Here is a 22675-nt window from a genome sequence, read left to right on the forward strand (position 1 = left end):
TTCTTGTTCTGATTTGATAGATGAACCACTGATGAATACATTGCCTCTGGCAGTGATAGCATGGTCAAAAAAATGCACCACCACTTTCTAGGCCAAGAAATATTTTACTCTTTAGCATTTTGCATTTTTTTTTTTTTAAGAGAACTAGCACTTTTCTTAAAAATTTGTATTAGCTGAAATAGTTTGATTTGTCCAAATAATTTCTTTTATTGCATACATGCAAAAAAACAGGCCAGTAAGCCCTCCCCCTTGCTTTCCCTGGAAATTTTCCACCTTTTATCTGGAAGCCAATGCCTGAAAACAAAACAAAAAATATTCTGGCTGAAAATCAAAATATTTTTATTGGATTTCAGTTCTTCAAGAATTGATATGTTGAGGATTGAGCCTTTGGCTTTGAGATGAAAAATGGAAATTTTTTAGTGGAGAGAAGATACTTTTCATCAAAAGAATTGATCAGTTGAAGTCTTTTAATTGGCTTCACGGGAGCTAAGTGGAGAAGTTTGGCATGTAAAACTTTCTCTAGCACTTTCTTAAAAATAGCATACTATTCTCAGACCACAATCAAAGTTGTAGTAGTAAAAGTGTCATCATTGTTACTTCTCACAAAAACACTTTCCCTGGAAAATGACCAGCTTTGATTTTGTTTATCACCATTAATGTTACTATGCGTTGAGCGGTGTGAGGAGACCTTGGCAGGGATCAAGGCTCTGTCACATCAGGCTCTATCCACACAAACAGCAGAAAGATGCTTCCTGTCCCAGAGGAATTAAAACCCACGTATCTGATGAGACAACAAGTGTATACAGCAAACAGCCGGCAAAGCACAAGGTAATAAGGTTGACTGTGATTAGTGTGAGAAACAGCGGTCACCACACACCAGATGCCTGGCCACTGTCAAAGCATTTTCAGGTTTCATCTTTGAGATGATTTTTACAGGGGATTTGAAGGAAGGTCAGACTTCGTGAATTTTCATGAGGCAACTTTTTTGCCACCAAAAGGATGTCTGTATGGGAGCTAGCCAAGAGGCTTGGGGAAGATAAGCTGGATCGGTGTGAAAATGTTGTATTTTGCACCAAAAGTTTTTTAACTCTCATGTAAAGGAAGTATTTATCTGCATGGAGACACAGCAGACATAAATGATGCTTTGCCTCCATTTCACAAGGCTGTGAAAAGAGAGGGAAGACCTGGAGTAATTCTCCCCTTAGCTGCGATTCTCAGAGGAAGCTGTGGGATCCAGGTATCAGCTCTTCTTCAATTCAGTAACCAGCTTTTTGGGGAAAAATATCATGCCTTCTTTTAACATCCAAGATGCAAAAATTAGGACCATTTCAGTCCAGACCAGTTCATTTTAGTAGAGGAATGCTGAGACTGGAGGTCCCTTGGACAGAAAACAACCAGGAAGAGTGGGTTGAACTGCATCAGGCATAACACTGGCTTCAGGTCGCCAGGACATCCACCATCAGCTTGCAGTCCCCAGACAACACAAAGCAGGCAATGAGCAGCTGAGACAGGAGAATCAGACAGGAGAAACCTGTGCTCTAGGGCAGTGGAGATCAGCGATTTCCTCACAAAAGCTGTCATTTTTCTTCCCTGAGGTGTTTGGACCCCTCCACTGGGAAGAAGAGGAAGAAACCAGGAAAGTAGAGCCCAAGATATTTGATGATGCTTCTGAGGGACAAATACTGTCCCTAGGAGAGAAGGGTGCTGAGCAGAAATAATGTTGCTGCAAACCTGTTCTATGTACATGTGTGCAGACCTGGAAAAAGCACAGCATCCCCATGGAGAGCGCGCATGAGAAAGCAACCCTTAGATCAAGAGAGGTTAATAGACTTCTGCTGCATTATTAAGTCTTAATTTCTCGTTTATTAAGCGGATGCTATGTTCAAAGTTGTCTTTCCTTCAGGGCTTTCCCTGTAAATTGGCTCTCAGTTCTGTGTGCTCCATCCTGGAGCATGGATGCCCTCAAAACGACCCTTCACCAATCCCTGTGTCAGAACTAAACTGGAGCAGAGCTGTTTTTTTATTAGGCTCCAGGGGGACCCGGCCGCTCTGTAGGTTGAAAGCATCAGAGCTGTTCCTCATGTGGCCAGGTGTGAAAAGAGCTGCTGTATTCAGGTGGGCTGGCCTGATCCATCACCCAGCCTCCTGGGGTCCATGCAACAGCTAGCATCTAAAAGGAAAACAATTTCCTCTGTGTTTGCCACGTGTTTGCAACCTAATAAGACATCAGGCTAAGTTTACACACCACTGTAATCCAAAGCAGAATTCTTGTACCTTTTCTGAGGAGACCTGAGGTCTTGGGAGAGTAAGGGTGCCAGGACAAGTCTGCTTTTCTATCCCAGTGGTCTTGTTTAGCCCACAAACTGTGATTAGAGTGTGTCCTCCTTGCATAATGCATGCTCAGCTTCATCTACATTTTCTCTGGGACTGCCATGCCAAGATAAATCCTTCTTTTCTCCCCCACCATTGCTCACCGTGCTCTGGGCTGATGGAGCATTTAGCACTCCTCTCCAACACCAGTTCTTGTTACAAGCCTCTGCATATTTAAAATTGTTGTGTTGTAAAATCAGGAGAAGAAACAAGACACTGTGAATAATTCACAACCTCACCCAGGCAAAATTAAAAATATATTTTACCATCAAAGGTCTTTCTTATTTTGAATTTCCACAGATGTGAGTGACAAGATGAAAAAAGCATAATAATGGAAGGAAGAGTAAACCCACAAAAAAAAACTCTCAACACTTTACTGTATTCTTACTTGGTTGGCTTGGGCTCTGTAAAATACGGTCCTGAAAAGCAATTTCCTCAATAAAAAGGGGTTCATCTTTACACAGACTTCACTAAGGCCTGATGCAGGCAGTCACTTGTGCATGGAAACCTGCTTTCTCTCACATTTCTTGCTGATGGAGCAGGCAATTTGAATGCCTGAACTGAAAGAGGAGCCCAAGGTTCTTTGAAGGACATTTGCCACATGAGAGGCCATTTGACTTCAGTGGAACCACGCCAATTTACCTACCACCTAATTTGTGCATGAATCATATGCACACATCTAATCTCATCTTCGTCTGATCCAAGTGTCTGCAGAATGCTTTGGGAACAGACAGATGGCCAGAAATTCCTCAAAGTTCACTACAAACTTCACAACGTGGCAAGGCTGGAGGTCAGGTACATTAGAAGAAGCAACAGCAATAAACTCTGTGCTAAAATTAAGACCCTTTAACACTGCAGAATCCCTCTTCCAGATAGTAGTTCTCGGGAGAAAAGCATTTAAATGCACACCCCAAAGGTGTAAAGAATGGTAAAAATGGTACAAGAGAGGAAAAAAAAAAATCAGCAGCAAGTATCGAGAGCAGTTGCTGATTTTCTCCTCTCCTGTTTTCAATCCTCAGTACTTGAATTGTTTATGCAGCACCAACAGCAGTGCATGCACATGGATTAATGGCCCTACAGCAGTCTGTCTCATGTCTGCACTGACTTATTCTTCTTGCACATGCAAACCTCTGCAGTTCTTCCATATACATTTTGAATTTTACTTAACCATTGTTTTTTTGAAAGTCTACTTCATGTTACTGCTTTCACTTATGCATTCAGCACAGGCCTTTCTGGCCGTCTCTTCCCCTGCTGCACATGCTCCCTGCCCAACTCCTTGAACTCCCTTTTCCTGGAGCTCTTTAAAATTCCTCCAGTTCCAGCAAGAAAGGATGTTTTTTCCTCCTGCATTTGGTTTCGTTCTGAAAAAAAAATGGGATCTCTATTGTCAAACTACGGACAGGGGTGCAGGAATGACAGACAGGCTCCCCGGCTAAACGAAGCATGTATATCTTGACGCACACCGGTACACACGCACCGTTGTCAGAGGAGCACCGGTGCACACGTATCACAGATGCCGAATTCGTACGCATTGCTCTGTGAATTCGTTTGCAAACGCTATTCGTACTCTGGGGATTTTCACACCATCTGACGATGAGAGGGGCTTTGGCTGGGGGAGCTGCAACATGGCCAAGGCTTGCAGGTGCTGTCCAGTGCCTCCACCACCCTCCCCACCACTGACACCTGTGTAAGAAAACAGCCCAGGTTGCCACCTACCTCCCAGGGTGGCAGAGATGAGGATGTGGGTGCCGTACTTTTTGATGATGGTATCAATGAACTGCTGCGTGGTGGGTCTCCTGCCCAGGAGGCGGACGCTCCTCTGAAACTCAGGCATCAGGGGCAGTGGATTGTGGAGCAGGTCCCTCCGCTCGATGGCTGTGTTCCTCACCTTCCAACGGGCAAACTCCCTATGCGACAACACAGGAACACAACAGGGGTGAGGCTTTGAGTCCGGAGGGGCAGGGAGAGCCACCAAGGGCAGGGAAGGAGGATGGCAGAGGGGACAATCCCACTGGACACCCTCGCATGGATACACACGTGAGGCCACAAGGCTAGACAGAAGGGGAGGGGGAGGAAAAGAGGAAAAGCGAGACATTACTGCACAATAACAACACACTTCAAGGATCAGGGTCTGGGCTGATGAGGAGGTAGTCTCAGAGTCTCCAGAGATGTCTGGCAGAGGGCTGCATTTCCCTACAAAGAAAGCAGACTGGTCCTTTCACCCTCACACACTTTGGGGTCTTACACTTCTCCATAGAGCAGCAAATTCTGGTATCTGTTGTAAAAGAGCTGGTCAGTTAGGCAGACTGTAGATCCAGACCAGTCTGATCATTGCTATGTCCCCGTGTCCACAAGCCTTCCTTGTAGCTTGCTTTTGCAAAGCAAGGCTGAAGGAAACACACTTTCTCCAAACATCTTAATCTTTCAGCACCAGGGAGTACAGCAAAAGATCATTTTGAAAAACAGTATGCTTGATAAACCATCTAAAAGGATCGCCTCAGATATAAGCAGAGGCCAGGATGAAAATGGAGGGTTTGTTTGTTTTTCTTTCTTTTTTTTTTAAACCTATAAAGTGATTTTCAAATCCCTTCCTTTAAACTGATAGCAACTGGGAAAAAAATAAAGTTAATGTTTGCAAAAGCAGCACTTTATTGCAGGTATCCATTTTGAAACGACACAGAGGGAAATGCCTAGAGAAAACCTTGTACACCTGCAATCTAAAATCCAGGCCTCTGAAATACATCACCAGCTGAGCACCTAAAAGATGAGAAACCTATTAATGTTCTTTGAAAAATATTGAGCAAGGCCTTCTTAAAAGAATAGGATATTATTTATAACCACTCTCCTACAACGCACCTGCACTATCTTAAGCCATCTCCCAGATAATCGAGTCACAGGCTTCTCTGTCACTTTTCATTCACTTATTCCTATAACTCAGGTTTGAGACAAAAATTTCATTTAAATAATAGGAATGACAATACCTGGCACTGATGCGGCACTTTCTATCAATGTGTGTCAACTAGCACCGGCAATCCCACTTTGCTGGTAGAGAACCTGACATGCAGGCAGATTTAGGAGATGCTGTAAGTCAGTTGCAAAGCCAGGATCACAAAACAGATCTTTTTTTCCCAGGTTGATTCTACACCCAGTCCACTTTATGTGTGTTATGTTATTTTACTGAATGCAATTACGCATGTGTTTATTTTGATTGCACCCCATCACAACACCCCAGGCTGCCTAACAGCAGTTGCATTGATTAAAATAGCAAAGTGCCAGCTTTTTACTTCAAAATGTCTCCTTACACCTGAGCTAATGCCCCCTCTGTAGCTCCTAGGCTTTCACGAGCCAAGCAAAAGTGCCAAAACAAAACACCCCTCTTACCACATCCTAAGAGTCATTAGTGTCAAACCTTGAAATCCACAGAAACATCAGTTTTTCCTAGGAAAAACTCTGTCAAAAGGCCAAAAAACCCCCCAAACCCAACCCAAAAAACCCATAGACCAGGATCTTAATACCAGAAGTAGAGAAAACATAGACCATTGGATCTAAAGTTGTCAGCAGATAAGAAGCCCATCACCAATGTCCCCATATTCACTGTATGGAGCAGAATATAGTTTTTCCTCTGCTGCCCAAGAATAGTGTAAAAGTCCAATACTTAGTGTCTGTGGAAGAGATATATTTGGGAGCCCCACAGTTGCTTTTAATGATAGGCAAAACTTCAAAAGTAAAGATAAATAGCTTCTCTCTGACACTACAGAGAGGTTGCTCTAATCATTCATGATTAGAGTGGTGATCCCAAACATGGCTATACAAGGAAATCCCCTTTGTGTGAAGAAGGAATGGTCCCTTCAGGATACAGCAGTTACACTGTATGGGAAGACGCAGCTCTGGATGCTAAAAGACAGGCAAGGTTTTACAATATATGGATTCCCATGTTCCTATCATAAAGATCATAACCAGCAAGCATAGGAAAAATGCCATCTGTGCTTCCTCTCCAAAGAGACAATTATTACTTCCTGTAAAACTCAAGCACACTTTTGCCCTCAGATTACTGCCTCCTGCAAGCATTATTGATAAAGTCAGGAGGGACTAGAGTCCTCCAGAGCCAGCACACTTTCAGAAAGGTCTGGGGGAATGCTTCATGTTTCCAGATAAAGTACAGAGAGTTTGCTTTTGTTACTGTCAAGTTATCCATTCCAAAGCAAAGACCATGGAGTTGAAATGTGTAACTGCTCAAGTAGTGCCCTACTGATATATCAACACCCAAACCCTGGGAGTGCCTTCATTCAGAGGTGTGGAGATGGACAGGGCGAACAGTTGCAGTTAGGACCATGCACTGGAAAGCGGGGGGCAATAACAATGGGAGAGGGTAGAAGGAGAGAATGAAAATTTGGTAAACAGTGTGTTCAAAGGGAAAGTGGGTTCATTTTTTACATCAGGTCCAACACTATCTCATGACACCACTGGCAGGAGGCAAAAGGAGGAGTTTAAAAGAAATCATTGCCCTATCTTCAACTTTGCCTTCTGCCAAGGGACAATTCCAGTCACCAGTCATGCAGTGAATTCTGCTAAGGGCTTGTCTACATCTAAAACATCTCAGTGAAGGAGACTTTTTCCACTCAGTTCTTAGGCATGCCATCCCCCCCAAGGGCTTCCTACTCCTAGGGCATATCATTGAGGTGAAAGCCCAGTGCCATTATACTCTCCAAATGCTGGGATGTGTGGCTTTCATAGCTGATGAGAAAAGCTGAGCAAATACGTTATGATGAATAATTTATGCAACTAACTTAGATGTTTATCTTCTGCTCATAGAATATCCATGAGCCAGTTGCAATTCCCTCTAATTTATGCATTATTTGAATTTACTTAGTGACATTTTTCAAGCTTTTTTTAAGGTTTTGCGTAGTATTTGGCTGTATTCTTTTTTTGTGCTGTTGATTGGTTGGGATTGGTCAAGCAAATTATATGGTATTGTTAAACTCACTGATTAATGACTGCAAATACATTTTTAACTTGGCTTCCCCAGTTCCAGAATATTCTACATTGAAAACAACTCTCTAACTACTAGCAGTCTTCCATGCAACCTACAGAACTCTGTGCTGTAAGATGCACCTGCGGCCAAGATTATGGTACAGTTTTGGAAAATAGACTTAACATTAATGGATATGGCTGGTGAAATCACTTAGAATTACTGAGGTGATTAAAAAAAACCAGATATTTGCAGTGAACAGCATAGCTCTGGCCTTAGGGAATGATCCAACCTGTAATCCTGAAGCCTGTGAAGAAACTTCTCCAAGAACAGGTTTTTTATCAGCTTTCAATGCTAGACTTAACTGCGTTTTCTGCAGAAGCAGCTGCTGTTGGCCAAAACTGAGTCCATGGCACTGGGTAGGTAAGCATACTCTCTTCAGTTTGTCACCGCCAAATGCCTGAATCTGTGAATCTTTGGAGGATGAACCAAGGCCTTGGATTCATGGATGAAGTGGGCAAAAGGGCACTGAAATCTTTCCTCCCAGAAATCATTCTGAGGTGCTATTTCACTGATCATTGCTTCTCAGAACCACCAGTGACCCCACAGACTCAATGCCACTGCCTGGTAAGCACAGGTGAGGCCTCTATAGGTCTTCAAGGTACTTTATAAAAGAGAAATATTGCACTGTTGCTTGCTCATTTTCCAGGTGAAGAAGTTGCAAAGACTTGACCAGGATTATGATGGCACCCCATGATATGGTCAGGATTAACACAAAGTTTTCTGACCCTCAGGGGAAATCCCTAGCAAGAACCTGAACTTCTGCCAGTCGGGATGCTTTTAAGGGCTTCGGAAAGATGATAAACCTCTTAGCAAGGAGGAGGAAGAGTCTGTATCCCTGATGCAGAGATGGGATAAGGAGAAACTATGACCTAACGTCTGAGTAGTGGGGGAGAGGCACTTGTTTATGCTCTAATGTCTCGCCAGTGTAGACAGCCCGTGCTAATGTGGAGCGTACCCAGGAAAATGCCTGCCAGGTCAGCTGAGGGGAGTCTGCTCTCTAATGTCTGGTGAAAGCACTGAAGAGCCTACTCTTCTAATGGCTGGAAGGGGTAGGAAGTGCTAATGCCTAAAGCGGGAAGGGAGGTGAGAGGAAATAGAGGGATGAAGTACTGCCTCAGGGAGGCAGATACGCGTATTTCAGGCCTTCCTCCCTGTCACAGTAAGGGGATACATTTTATTTGCATACAGCTATATCTGAGAAAATACTTGCCCCTTCAGAGTTTGCATTAACGAGCTCACCATCAAGGCCATGCATTCAGAGAGAGGGAGCCACTCAAGATGTCTCAGTGCTCATTAGCACTATGACCCCTCCAGGGAAACAGAAAAAAAAGGGGGGAAAAATGCTGAAGTGGGAGGAAAAGCCAAAAGCCTGGAGTGGGTACATCACCCAGACCCCCCACTGCACCAGCAGAAAGGCTAGGAGAATCCAAGGGCATAAGCATCTCTACCCAGGGAGAGAAGTCTGAAAGAGAGAGGCCGTCAGAGCAAATTAAATTCCCCATCTTCAAATGGCCAAGACAACCAAAGGACGTAAGTGAAGAAACAAATTCAGTACAGACCTCGGGGGCTGGCGCTTGAAACCAGAGAGAAATTAAATGCATTAAACAATGATCGAGACAGAGTCTGTTTGAAAAAGGAAAAAAAGCAGAGCAGAAGACACTGAACAAAGCCTATAACTGTCATGCTAACTAGAACACCCCAACATCTCCTGCTGCTGGATATATTGCCGTCAGGGCAGTTAGTGCATCCCACTCACAGTGCACACTCAGCACTCAGGACCAGCCCCACCGCTCCCTGGGAACTGGGCAAGGAGAAGGCACCAGCTCCTTTCTGTTCAGCGGTTCTTTATCTTTTTTATAGATCTTAGCTCAAAAGCCATCAACTGCTCCTGTATGTGACGAGCAGACAGAGTCTTTCTAAAGGCAACACCCTCTTCAGTAACAGCAAGATACAAACATGGCTTAATGTCCTCTACCTGGCATATTGCACCCGTTATTGAATTTCTGATGTCAGCAGGATCCCCAGTCAGAGATTGAAAACTCCTAGAGCCTTCTTGCTCTCTTGGATTTTGGTGTATATACAATAGCATCTGCCTAGACATGTCTGTCTTTTGTTTTCATCCAAGCACCTCACAATCATTAACACAGACATTTTTGGACACCCCTATGTATGTTGCAGACAAGTGTTATTAGCTGTTAGAATGAGTGTGAACAAAAACAGACAGATTTTTAGGCCTTGCCCAGGTAAAGTTTTGTGTTAACATCAGGAACTTAGCCCGAAGTCTTCCAGAATCCTCCCAGATGCTCCTACAACAGAGCTGTTGGTTTGGGGTTTTTGTTTTGCCTTTCCTTTTCTCAGCCTAATCGTCCCAGTCATGGGCTGCACAAAGTAATAGTTATCTTCAGTCCTCAGGGTGATAGCTCTTCCAGGTCACCGTGAGCCCTTGACTCTGCAAACAATGCCACGGGGGCAGGATACGAGCATGACAACAGCACTATAATGCTTATCTTTTACTGCCAGATCTGGCTTAATATGAGTCTGTACAGGGTATCTGTGATTATGATGGGGTCAGTGATGTTTTATTTCTAGTCTGTGCCCTCGAAATGCCAGACAGCCCCAGGCTGAGCAGTGCAATATTCCTTTAGCAGTTTCCTCTGCAGCTTGGCCTCTTCTCTATCTAGGCCAGGATGAAGAAGTCAGTCTTCAAAGCTGAGCTTTTCAAAGGACCTACAAGAATTAGTTTCCTGTGAGGGTTTGGCACTCATCCCCCCTAATCTATTTAAGAAAATGCCAGTCCGTAGATTCAAACTAGTTCCAAATTAGACAGAGGATGATGTTCTGCCATAAAAGAGAGAAAAAAAATACAAAAATCTAATTCCAGAGAAGTACAAAAAAGAAATCTCTTATGCTGAAAGTCTGACAGCATTTTGCTTAACAACCAGCCAAGCAGACAGGTGAATAAGATAAATAAATTGACTATTGATCTATTGATAAATGCTGTGCTGTCTGCATCGTTTTTGTTCCTATAAGGGCAGTTACCTGGAAAGGACTGAACCCAAAGAGGTGACCATCAGTGTTTGGATCATTCAACAGAATCATATGGCAGAAATATAACAATCCTGTTGGACTACTTACTCCTTCACCTGTCTCCACAGGATAATGGAAGAATCTTCTGTTGTTTTCTTCCCTGGTCTATACTTTGGCCATGTGCTTGGTGTTGGCTGAGGTGTCTGAAACCTCAACTACTTCCCCTTTTCTGGGCAATCATTTCAGCCTGTTGGATTTTCCTGCTACAAACAGAGTTTTGTTTTCATCTCTCTGATATTTTACTTAAAAATACTAAATTGTTCCAGGGTTGAAAACTTGGAGGGTTTTTTTGTAGAAGGAGAGGGAGGTAAATAATAGGTCCAGAACAACATGAAGTTTGCAAGAAGCAAAAAGAAAGAAAATAATTACTTCAAAGTTAGATGGATTTCATGTGACCTTGAAAGCACCTTGGTAAACAGATTGTTCCAGCACTGAATTAAAAACCAATCAGACAGACATGACTCTGAGTCTTGTGTTCTCTCTTAGGATGGGACTACACTTGGGTCTCTTAGGAGGCAATATGTAATTGTTGGGTGCTGCAAAGATCGATTTGTTTAAAAAAAGATGAAGCTGGAATAAATCTATTACTAGAGAGTCAAAGCAGAGTGATTCAGCATAGGTAAGTACAAGTTAAAAGATAGATCATTAAATTTGATCATTACTAAGTTTGCTTATTATTAAATTTGATCATGGCCAGGACGTGTCTATGATTCCTAGCTCTGACTTCAAATCTAAGCATAGCTACCATTGCGATAAGACAATCACAAGCAAACATGGCAGAGTAGGTTACTACCCCTTCAACTGAATGGGGTGACCTCCAAGTTAGAAGTTTATGCATCCTCAGATAACACATAGTAACTTCTAAACTTCAACTCAGGGTAAACTCACCAGCTATCTTAATCTGTCTTCTATTGATCTGTTCCCATATTTCACCCAGGTCAGCTGCTACAATTGCCTTTCATCACACCCATCAGGTTACAGTGGAAACTGCTTGTGGGATATTTATTCCACTCAACTTTCCCCATAGTGTTCTTTGTGCAGATTTCATCGCACAAAGCACAAAACTCGGGCAGTAGAGATACCCTTTCCAACACCAACCTACTTAAGCCTTGCCCACCCTGGAGACTTCCTTGTAAGTAGTTCCCATTACTGTTAACACCATTTCAGCCGTTTTCAGCATTGGGCTGACGGCACTTCTTCTAAGCCACTACAATTTACATAGCGGTTGATACTAGCTGCTAGAAGCCGGAGTGACATCTCTACAAGAGCTCCCAGCGTTGTTAGCACCGCTGCAGCTTAACAAACATTATCAACAATAGGAAATGTTCTGTTCTGTTGCTGTTTTCTTCTTAAAAGCTTACCTAAACCAGACATGGTTTATTAAGCTACTGAGGAAGCTATTCTAATAAGCTGCAAGGTCCTGTGCTCCAAGGACTGGAATGAACAATATAGAGACACCCATTCCTTCACTGTGAATTCTGATAAAAATCACATGAGATACAGCCAGAACAATTCTACACTAAAATACGTGAGGTAGCCTAGAGAAACTCACCTATGAAGCAGGCATTTTGAGTTCTACAGTTATGATTACAATGACACTCATACTATTTTTCATAGCATGGTTTCGTGGATTTATGCTTCTGTGAGTTTGACCCAGAATTCAGTATCAAACAGGTCCTGGGAAGCCAAGGAGCTGTCAAGAAGATGCTTCCAAAGAACAGCACTTTTGAAGCAACAGAGGGAAACATCTGAGTCATTGAAGGAAGTTTTGGACAGTCTTGAGGAGACCTAGGATAGTCAGTACAATTTTAGGTTCTCTTCTCCACACTTCCTCCAATTCCCTTCTCAACTCCTTTGCTCAACACACAATCCTTGTCCAGAGAGCTGATGGCATACATCAGCCAGTTAGACTTAGCCAACAACAGGTTGGAAGGGAAGCTAAGACACAGGATGGTGAGACAATTAACTAAGGCTATACAGGAGCACAGGGCATAGACAGGAAAAGGCCTCAAATTGTTCAGTCTTGTGCTTTAGCAACTGGTATGGGGAAAAAACCAACAAAAAAGAGACCTTTTCACACTGAAGTGTTTGTTTGGAGTCTAGTAGATTAGAGGATTAAACTCTTGATGAAGTCCCTCCTCCTATGGCTAAGTAGTACATGAAAGTAATTAAATCTGTTACATTTGAAAGCAAGTTTGAAATGGAAGACAGGCAGACAGATTATACTTTATAGAGCAGATAACAAATCACCCAGGGGAGGACTGGCCCGTGCTAAGTCATGGTGAGCACTCTTTACCCCATGGAGTCCCTCAGCAAGCTAGACCTGCCCTGCCCCAAAATTTACCGTCTAGATGGGGTCACAATTGCCTACCAGTGTTCATATGAGCACAACAGCATGAATCAAAGGCTGCAAAAAGAACATAGTTTGGAACAAGTCGTTTCATTAAATTGCACTTGCTTCATTTCCTGAAGATATAGGTGTGTGGACGGCAGGCTTTTTTTCCTTATTTTAGCTGTAGCAAGCTGATAACCTCAGCCTGTGACACCACAGCCCCAAGCTTTGCTCTTTACTTATCATGATTCATAGTTAACTCAGATGAAAAAACTGAGAAATGTGGACTTGAACCTTAATTTCTCATCTTACAGGCTAGGGTACCTGGCTACTGCTCTACTGGCAACTTAAGCACAACATTTGTCAATACTGGGAAAGTAAGTATTGGAAATTTAGCCTTGATTGCCCTTTTTCTCAAAAAGCACAAAATTTTCTCCAACACAGCATGCAACCATGTTTCAAAACTTGAACTGCTATTAGAAAATGGAGACATCACTCCCCTCTGGTCAGTTGTGCTAAACACTTGGCAAAGGCTCAAATTCACCGTGTCAGGAGGAAAAAGTGATGTTTAAATACAAAGCCCCTCCTGCCTCCAACACCCAGCTGTGCCCTCACGGCAGCCCTGGCAGAGCCACCCGGGCACAGCTACCAGGCTTGGGGGCTCAGCAAGAGCAGGTGGTGATGAGAAAGCTGTCCCCTCTCCCCTGAGTCATTCTCAGCTGATGGAGTCAGTAGCGATCCTGTACAGCGGGTGCTGGTGGGCGGCTTGGATGCCTAAAGACAGCCAGTTGGCAAAGCCACCTGTTTGCATCAGGGGTCTCGTGCTGCAGGCCAGTTGAGGGGCTTTTGTCCAGGTTAAGTGAAGTCAAGGGGGTCCATACCCTTCCCTGTCAGGGAATATCCTTCAGATGGAAGGGTGTGCTCCAGGCTGCATGTAGAGAATATGTAGGGAAAACATGACGTGCAGAGGTGCAACGAGAGAGATGGACCAACCACTGCTAGCTCCTGAAGTCATACCTAGATCCAACACATGGTCACCAGCCTCAGAATAACCCGGGAGATGTGATGAGGACTGGCAACCCTCATTACCCACGCCGCTGCAAGGTATCTTGCAGAACACGTTCATGAGTACACGGAGGAGGTATGAAAGTGCAAGTGAACAAAATCTGTTTTGCCATCAAAAAATAAACCCACCCTCCCCTCCCACACTGATCCTTGCTACTTTATTCCTATAGTGTTGTGACATTATTTCCTCCAAGCTGGTTTAGCAGAAAATGGTGGTTCCTACTCACACCCATTTCTGTACCTTCACCCTAAGAGCTGTGACTCAACATCCCTTTGGTTTCCAAGCTGCGCTGTTACATTCAGGCCACTCGACAAGTGTTGCTATTATAACAGTGACATGCAGCAAGCAGGGGTATACACATTGGCTATATGCAGAAACTGTCCTCTCTCAGTATAGGATTCAGATGGTAACTGGGCCTGAAGTTACCAGCAAAGGGCATAAGGTAGGAAGTGAAGGGCTAAAAAATTAGGCTACGGAGTATAGCTGCAGCAAAATTCAAGCCATGCATAATCAGAGACATTTGTGTTTTGTTCAAGATTAAAAAACCACCTGTCCCAAAAAGCCTGTGACATTTCAGAATTACAGTAAAATTGAAGAAATTTTCTCAAGGAAAAAGGTGACCCATTTCCTCAGACTACATCCCTCTTTAGCAAAAAACTGAACACAAGCTGCGAGAAAGCCTTGAACATTCCCTGGTTGCTCCACAATCTCATTTCAACAAAAATCAGTTTTGATGTATTTAATTTTCATTCCTAGTCATGCCATTTCAAACTCAGACATGTTTTGATGGAGGAAATAAAAAGACTACAATAGAATAAATATTCACAAACTCTTGAAGAAAGGCAATCTCTTTGCATGCTGCAAAGTGGCCTGCAATAAAAAGACAACCATGCTTTTTGTGCAACATTTCATAAAGGAAAAGCTATATTTTTGTCCTGTCCTATCCAGGGAACAGGGACTAGTGAATGCAAAATGCTTTTGTTTTCTGGGATCTGTTTGTGAAGCTTTGAAGCACTTGGTTATTCAGGCACATGCTTAGCAATTTCCCAGCCATGAGTCATGTTTCCTTTAGCTGTTATTTCTGACTTTGATACATGGATCTCCAAGCACTTTTAAACAAATGTGTCACTGTAGATAGAGAAGCTAAGGCAGCAAGAGATGAACAACTTTTCCAAGGAAGAGATCCAGCGTACAGCACAGCCACAAACAAAATGAACCCAGATCTAGAGGCAGGCCAAAGTATTTCACCAGCAAGGACTAAAGCAGATGGTGGGGTCACGGCCAAATTTGCGGCCCCAGGCAGCTGCCCATTTTGCCTGTGCCAAGAAACACTCCTGCCCAGGGTCCTTGCTGCTGGCTCAGTGCTCAGTTCGGCAGGGTACGCTGCCCACATCATACTCGATAAGGCTAAGGGTGGTGGTGGCAACATGCAAACACAACCCTGCAACGGCCACAGAGAACAGAAGAAGGAGCAGAAGTACATGGCTATTAAAAATGGCCACTGCACGTAGGTTCCCCAATCCCAGCCCTTTGGGGAGGACATAAGAGCCATGTGCAAGCAGCGGAAAAACATGAAGTGGACTCATGCCACAGGGAGGGTGTTGGACCTGATCTATAGCAAAAGTGAGAGGGATCAAATGCACGCCCCTGGCATTTATCTTCTACAAGGTAATAGGACCCCAAAGGCTGTGAAATCAATCTAATGAAATGTAAACCACTTCCTTCAGGAAGGTTATGTTGATTGCCGACTCTGTTGTGTTCAAATCAGCAAAGAACGTGCCAGATGATCTGGGAGAAATGGTTGAAGACCTCTAAGGCCTCCAGCAATGCTAGTCTGTACCTCTTTGAGTTGTGCCTGTCTGAATTCCTGTGATTTTATGAATATACCATAGCCAGGAGACTGTTTTAGTGTAAAAAGGATCACCAGAGTGCTTCCTTAGCTGACTGAGCCTCAAACACAACTAAAATAGCTAAGAGGGGTTGTTATACCCATGCATAGGCATAGGACAAGAGAAAATGGCCTCAAGTTGTGCCAGGGGAGGTTCAGGCTGGATATTAGGAAAAATTTGTTCACTGAGAGAGCAGTGAAACATTGGAACAGGCTGCCCAGGGAGGTGGTGGAGTCACCATCTCTGGAGGTGTTCAAGGAACGTGCAGACGTGGCACTGCAAGACATGGTTTAGTGGGCATGGTGGGGTTGGGTTGATGGTTGGACTTGATGACCTTACAGCTCTTTTCCAATCTTAATGATTCTGTGATTCTGTAAAACCTGCAGCATGGTGGAGGGAATTCAGTGAAAGGGCAGTACATGCAAACTGCTGACTGCCCTGCAACACGCACAGAGCCATATAAGCACCTGTCAGCAAGAATCACTTAGTTCTGCTACAAAGGAAAATCCACTCACATGCTAAGGTCCAGATGTGGAATTCAGGTCCCGGAGAAGTTAAGAGCAAAACCTCCTCAACTTCAGTGCAGGCAGCATCCAGCCCCACGTGCAAAGGCAGTCTCAAAGCCCAGCAGGTCTCTGGGCTATAAGCATCAAAATTCAGGGTTCGGGACAGAGGGGTGGAGCTGAGCCCTGCTGCTAAGCAAAGCACAGGGTAAGGCCAGCTGTGAAGATTTATAGCCTCACCATTCAAGGTCTATTTAGGGGGAAAGAGAGGTCAGCTGTGTGGGGAGGGTTGGGGTTTTTGTAGTTGGTTTTTTTTTTATTTATTTTGGGGGGGGAGTGGTGTTTGGGGTTTTTTTGAGGGGGAGGTTTGGGTTTTTCTAAGTTTAATAGGGAGTGAAATAGAGGGTGAAGGGGGTTTTTCTTTAGTAACAGCTCTTACATCTCAGTTTTTCATTTTGGCTTGGCAGGTATTTGCTTTGTGCTTTTATCATGGCTTAGGAATCCTTTGCTGAGTCTGGGTGAGAGCTTCCACGAAGTTGGTTCTTCCCCTTTCACCTGCGCTGCTTTCGTTCATGATAGCTTTTTTGTTTGTGCTAAGTTAAAGTCAGGATCTCTCTGAGGCAAGGTACTGGAAACTTAGTCTGGGGGGATCAGATGCCACAGAAAAGCTAAGAAGATGACGTCCCCGCATGGCTTTTTCAGGGGATCAGGATGGGCAAAGTAAAAGCACCAGCTCCTATGCTAGCTAAACCCATACGTATGGCTGAATAAGGGATTATGTGCTATTGCACGTCTAAGCCTCTGCTCAGAAATAATGAACTGGACCCCAGAATTTTGAAGCACATGCATATGTATATATTTATCTGCTGAATTAAACAACAATACCTGCAATGCTTTTTATTTGCTTTCTGGGTTTTGAGACTTAAAGACTCATATTTTCTGGCTTTTCTTTTCAATCCTAAAAGATAGCCTATTCTTGTTTTTTAAATGGAAGTTGTGAGTTATATAATAATATGACTCAAGCCTGGAGTACTTAAAGAAGACAGGAAAAAAGCTAGCACGAATCTCCCAACTCTCACAAATACTAGAGGAAAAAAAAATAAAAAAAAATACTCTGTGCAGTCTGATAGAGAACTGGTTCCAAAGTTTCCTGCTGCTGACTAGAAACCTCACAACTCTCAGTGCCCGAGCAGGTGCCAGGAAGAAGGGGGACAAGTCAAAGTCTGCCTCCTTGCCATGGGCTAGGTAGTTACCCCTGGGGTACAGCCCTACCATCTCCTGGGCTGGGGTGAACTGCCAGATTAGCTGACCTGCTGCTCAGGCCAGCAGGATGCTTTTCAGCACTCCCCTCCACGCCAAGGCACTCCGTTCCCTTCTTTCTCCTGCTCTTTGCTTCCCCTCTTTACGCTTCCCAGCCCTCCATTCTTTTTTCCTCTCTCCCAGCTGCTGCATTGTGCTGAGCAGTACAGATTTAGGGTCCTACAGACCATATTCTTGTGGCAGGATGTAGAGGCTGATCTAAACTTCAGCCTGTTCAGGGCAGGGGCTGTTGCATGCCTGATGGGGGGGAGAGAGGAGTCCTAAAACTGCCTATAGTGGGAGGAATCAATTATATGGCCCTGTGCAAGAGCATCACCCAGAGGCCTCCACAATAAGTGCATGTTTATCTCACTCAGATACTGTGTCTGCAGCAGACCTGTTTGTCCCTGCTCCTCCTCGTACTGTTACTGACAAAGCCCAGCTGCTGGCAAATCTGCTGATCTCTGGATATAAGAAGCAGCGACTCCATACTAAGGTGTCTTTTTGGAGCTCTGATATTGCTCCTGATTTAACTTACTGCCAACAGGAGATGTACTGGGTATTCCCACTTCCCTGAGCCTCATCCCCCTGCTTGCCCGTCTCCCCTTGCCCCACTTACCCCCGTGTTTGGAAGGGCAGGTAGTGGCTGTGTTTAAAGCCTCAATCTTCCCGGGCACTGAACCGTTACAAACAGCGCACTCATCAGCAGTGCCGAGTTTCACTGACTGATTGTTTTCTGATTTTGTTTGGCATTTTATCCTGGCTGCATAGAAAACTTATTATAAAATCATGTTTGTGTTCCATAGATTATATCTGTGGCTCACTGCGGCGGGAGTACGAAGCATGACAGAGTCGGAGGGGCATGGCTGATGAAATCCCCTGCCAAGGTGACAGGGGCCACACTGCAGTGCAGTCACGGTGTTTGCAGAGATGAAAATAGGAGCCCCTTGATCAGCCCCAGGTTATCCTGGGGGTAGTTTAGCTGTTGCAATTCTCCTGACCAGATCCGTGCCACACGCAACAAATAAATGTTCTGAACACAGATTAGTTTTCTATTAAATGACTGCAACAGTCTCTGCTGCTATTAAAAATCTGTTAGTTTTTCCCCTGGATAGCCCCAGGCTAGAGCCTGCCATCCAGTCACACCTGTATCAAGTCCAACAGCCTGTGGTAGAACTAGAGAGAATTATTATTTAGGTTTTCAGTTCTTGGATTCTGGGAGCAGCCAGGGTCTGGGAGATGCAGTCTGCAAAGAGACCGCCCGTACTATCCTAGAGGTTTAGGATCGTAATTTTTCAAACGGCAAAACGCTGTGCCTGGCAGAGTGGGAGATGGGATGCTGTGACCCTGGAGGGTCCTTTCAGTCCCTTGTTCCTTGGGTTGTGACACCAGATGCTAAAGCCTCTCTGTCCTTCCACTGTCTTCCACGTAAGCCAAAAAAATGGTGTCCTGCAAGATCAGCAAGGCATGACAGCAGAAGGGACACTCTGCATTGTATATGCCACAAAAATAAAGCCAACCCTTTTCTAACCATGCTTTTTCCATCTTTCTCCTAGCTACATTTCCCGAACACCTCCCAGCAATGCACAGCGCAGTATGACTAGGATCTGACCGGTGGCATTCAGCCTTCCTTCCCTTGGCCTCTCTCCTGGGGCGAGCCAAACATCTGGACTAGCGTTTTGTCAACTACTTGACACAAACATTCTCAAAACAGGAAAGGTGTCCACAGGACAAGGCCAAGTAGGAAAAGAGAGAAAGTATCACCTCTAGAGAAACAACGAGACACAGTTTGCTGGAGGGGTGGAAAAACGTTACAGCCTCCCACTCTCCAGAGTTGTTTCTGGTCTCTAAAACATGCATTTCAGGGGGGGTTTCCTCTCTTTCCCCCATCCCTGAGCACAGACAGGTCTGCTGGATTCTCATGCCCACTTCCACTGCTCATCTAAGAGCAATTCCGCCTCGTTCACACGTGGCAGGTGCTGGTGGTGCAAGAGGCTTCACATCAGTGGGGCTGGCCATCTGGAACAACCTTCGTGTCTCTCTCCGTCTCATTGACTCTTTGTTCCATTTCAGTCTCAGCTGAAATTGTACCTTTTTTCTCTCCTCCCTTGCCTGTGACTCTCTTATTTAGTCCCTCATACTGTCTCTGCTGCTATTTATGATTTATTCTCTGTAACAGTCTTATTTGATCCTGCAAAAGGGTTGGGGAGATGGTTTCTGTGGACCATGCTGTAGAAAGCAAAGGGATCCTGTAATTTACTCATCACAATGGAGCTGACTAAACAAGTCCCAGCATCGTGGGAGGTGGAAATCTCACACCGGCACCCAGGATTCTTTGCTGCCCAATGCAGACAGGAGCACAGTGTGAAATGGCCACAATGCCTTGGAGAAACTGTCAGGGAGATGCTCATGGGGACTTCTGGCTAAAGCAAGCAGCCTTCAGGATCAGACTGGGGGCTCCTCTCCTCGCAGTGAGCTCAGGGCATCACCTTACTCCCCAAGGACTGAATGCTCTTTCCTGGAGGAGCAGCTTGGGGTGTTACACGTGCCATCGTACAGTCTTCATCCAGGGTGGAGCACGCTCTCGAGAGCCCATAGGTCCTATGGTCTCACCGTTTCTGGAAACTCTGGGATCTGCAGGAGTCAGATCAGCAAAACACGATGAGTCTGTGAGGCTTCTTCCTACATTGGGATTTTTTATCACGCGAACGCCACGCTGCAGCTGGTTCTGGGAAGGCCTCTGCCCACACACTAAATAAATTCTGGTGCGGTGCGCTGCTTCTCTATGGAAACCGTACCCTGAATTTCTCTCTATAGGATTTTTCTCATTTCAGGCTCCATAATAAATTAACGAGAAGATGTTTTCTTTACACCAACCATAGGAGAGACTCTTTTCTGTACTCGATTAATCTTTAGTGATCTATATTAAATATTTATCTGAAGAAACGAGGCCTGTATTGCAGCAACATTTTCTATTATGAGACTTTATCATATCAAAAGATATTTTCCTGGTGCTGACTCCTTCGTATATACCCAGCCAGAATTTCCGATGGAAGGGCACCCTTTTTTTTTTTCTTTCTCTCCCGGTGACCTTTTTCCTCCATAACAAGCTGCTGATATGTTAGAATTTACTGGGTGATAAACATTTTTTATCGAGTAGGAGGAAGCTGGGTGATTTGGCATCAGCTTCCCTAATAAAACCCAGGGGAGAGGCTGTGATGTTTGACACCAATAAAGGCATAGAAGAAGTTGCAGCCTTCTGGGATGCTGGTCACGAATGACAAGGGGAGTCAGTGAGTGGCAGTCACGTAGCTTCGCTCTGCTGAGGCGCTGTTGGAAGGAGGCCAGCTTGCTGGCACGGGAGAGGGAGCTGGGAGGGACCTGGTAAAGGGCTCCTCTGTTCTTCCCCAGCATTACCGAAATGGTGTGATCTATCACATGGAGCAGTGAGCTGGGATTCCTAAACCCTCTTTTCCTGTAACGGGTAGGTGGAGAGGCACTAAACAGTTGACATACCTAAGAAGGGACAAGGATGTTGATATTGGGTTCAGGCCCTGGTCCTACAAGAACATGAAGAATTCAGATCGTAGTTTGATCATGAATCAGTGGTTGAATTTTCCTACCTAAGACAGACCTGGCATTGGCTATAGATAAACAGAACTATAACTATTTTTCTTGAGGTAATGTCAAAAGGAAACCCAGATGCAGGACTCTGCTTGTGGTGCCAGGTGCTGAACAACAATGCAGCAAAAAAGATGGTGCGAGTTCACCAAGAGCTCACAACCTCATACGTCTCTGCCTCCCAAGGGAGCGGTGATTTAAACTGGTCAATAACTAACTCATTCCACAAAAGCCTGAATAAATCATGTGATGACTAGATATACACACATTATAAATGTTCAGTTCTGATAATATATGACTGAGCTGTTGTTTTGACAAATAGCTAGTGAATTATATATTTGATGAACTGCATAATATTTTACTAATGATTAATTTATTCATTCGAAACAAACAAACAAAACCAGCCTTTTCCTCAGCTATCATAAGGAGCCCTAAGTAATGGCTGCAAAGAGCTTTGAGATCCCTGGGTGAGCTGTGTCTGTTATTCCTCCTTTTATCATTGTGTATTTCTAGTGATTTATTACCAGGGATAATAAATCCATGGCTTATGTTACAGACAGCCTCTTTTAAGATTGTGACAGATCCTGTTCAAAAGCTCCTGGTTGTATAATGCCCACTAAAATCTGCAGGAATTTGGCACTTAGGCAGTTAAGTACCCACACAAAGTGCTTAAATACCTTTCTTAAGTCTGGGCCAAGCTTATCTGAAGCATCGTCTGCTTCTCCGGTCTGGAGACAGAAGTGTTGTGGTTGGGGATAGTTTCGGTAGGGCTAGTTACTAAGGGACGGCAGTCTATAAGATTTAGTTGAGGATTGCCCTGGCTGTAGTTCTCCCTCTCCCTCACTCTTAATCCCATTCAGAAAAATAGTTTCTGTGAGTTCACGGAGAAGATAAAGGACCGAAGAGCAAGAGTGCTTCCTCAGAGCTTTTCTGCAAAGGCGGACTGATTGATTACAGATCGGATGCTGCTCCAACTTCCTTTGCTAAATGAAAAATTGAGAGCTCTTAAAAATTGAATAAAATATGCCGTTCTAAGAAGGATTTCCACTGGCATGAACACAATAGGAGGTAGTAGTGAGTTGCTCAATATTTCTGTGTGTATGGCTAATCCTTTACTACTCAGTCCCTTCGCACTGTCCCTGTGGCGCCTAATGATAACTCATCTGTAATTGGTCAGGGCTTCAGTTTTGTGTCTCCAGACAAAGCTTAAATCGCTCACATTTGGGAGAGCTCCCACTTCAGTTGCGGCTGGAGCTGTCCAGGAGATTATTCCTTTTTGTAGCTACTTTCAGGGCTGCAGAAATTGGCTTTGTTCCATGCTGGAAGAATCTGGAACAGCTTGTAATGTTTTCACTAGACATAATTTTGTCAAAATAGCTCATTTCTTACATCTCTCTCTTTTGCCGTAGTCACTAGTGACCAGAGAGGCCAGGACTTCAAAATGCGTTTAATCCAATTCATCAGCCTGAAACACTG

At 44.3% G+C, this 22675-nt stretch overlaps 1 protein-coding gene across 1 annotated transcript in view; it reads right to left on the bottom strand.

Annotated features, from left to right (window-relative positions):
• Positions 1 to 22675, bottom strand: part of BRINP1 (BMP/retinoic acid inducible neural specific 1) — a 59467-nt gene that overhangs the window by 22811 nt on the left and 13981 nt on the right. Inside the window, exon 2 of the mRNA XM_059828920.1 lies at positions 4087 to 4277. Within this exon, the coding sequence (XP_059684903.1) occupies positions 4087 to 4277 (191 nt within the window). The remainder of the gene's footprint in view (positions 1 to 4086; positions 4278 to 22675) is intronic.

Source organism: Gavia stellata, chromosome 24, assembly GCF_030936135.1.
Source record: "Gavia stellata isolate bGavSte3 chromosome 24, bGavSte3.hap2, whole genome shotgun sequence".
Lineage (NCBI taxonomy): Eukaryota > Metazoa > Chordata > Aves > Gaviiformes > Gaviidae > Gavia > Gavia stellata.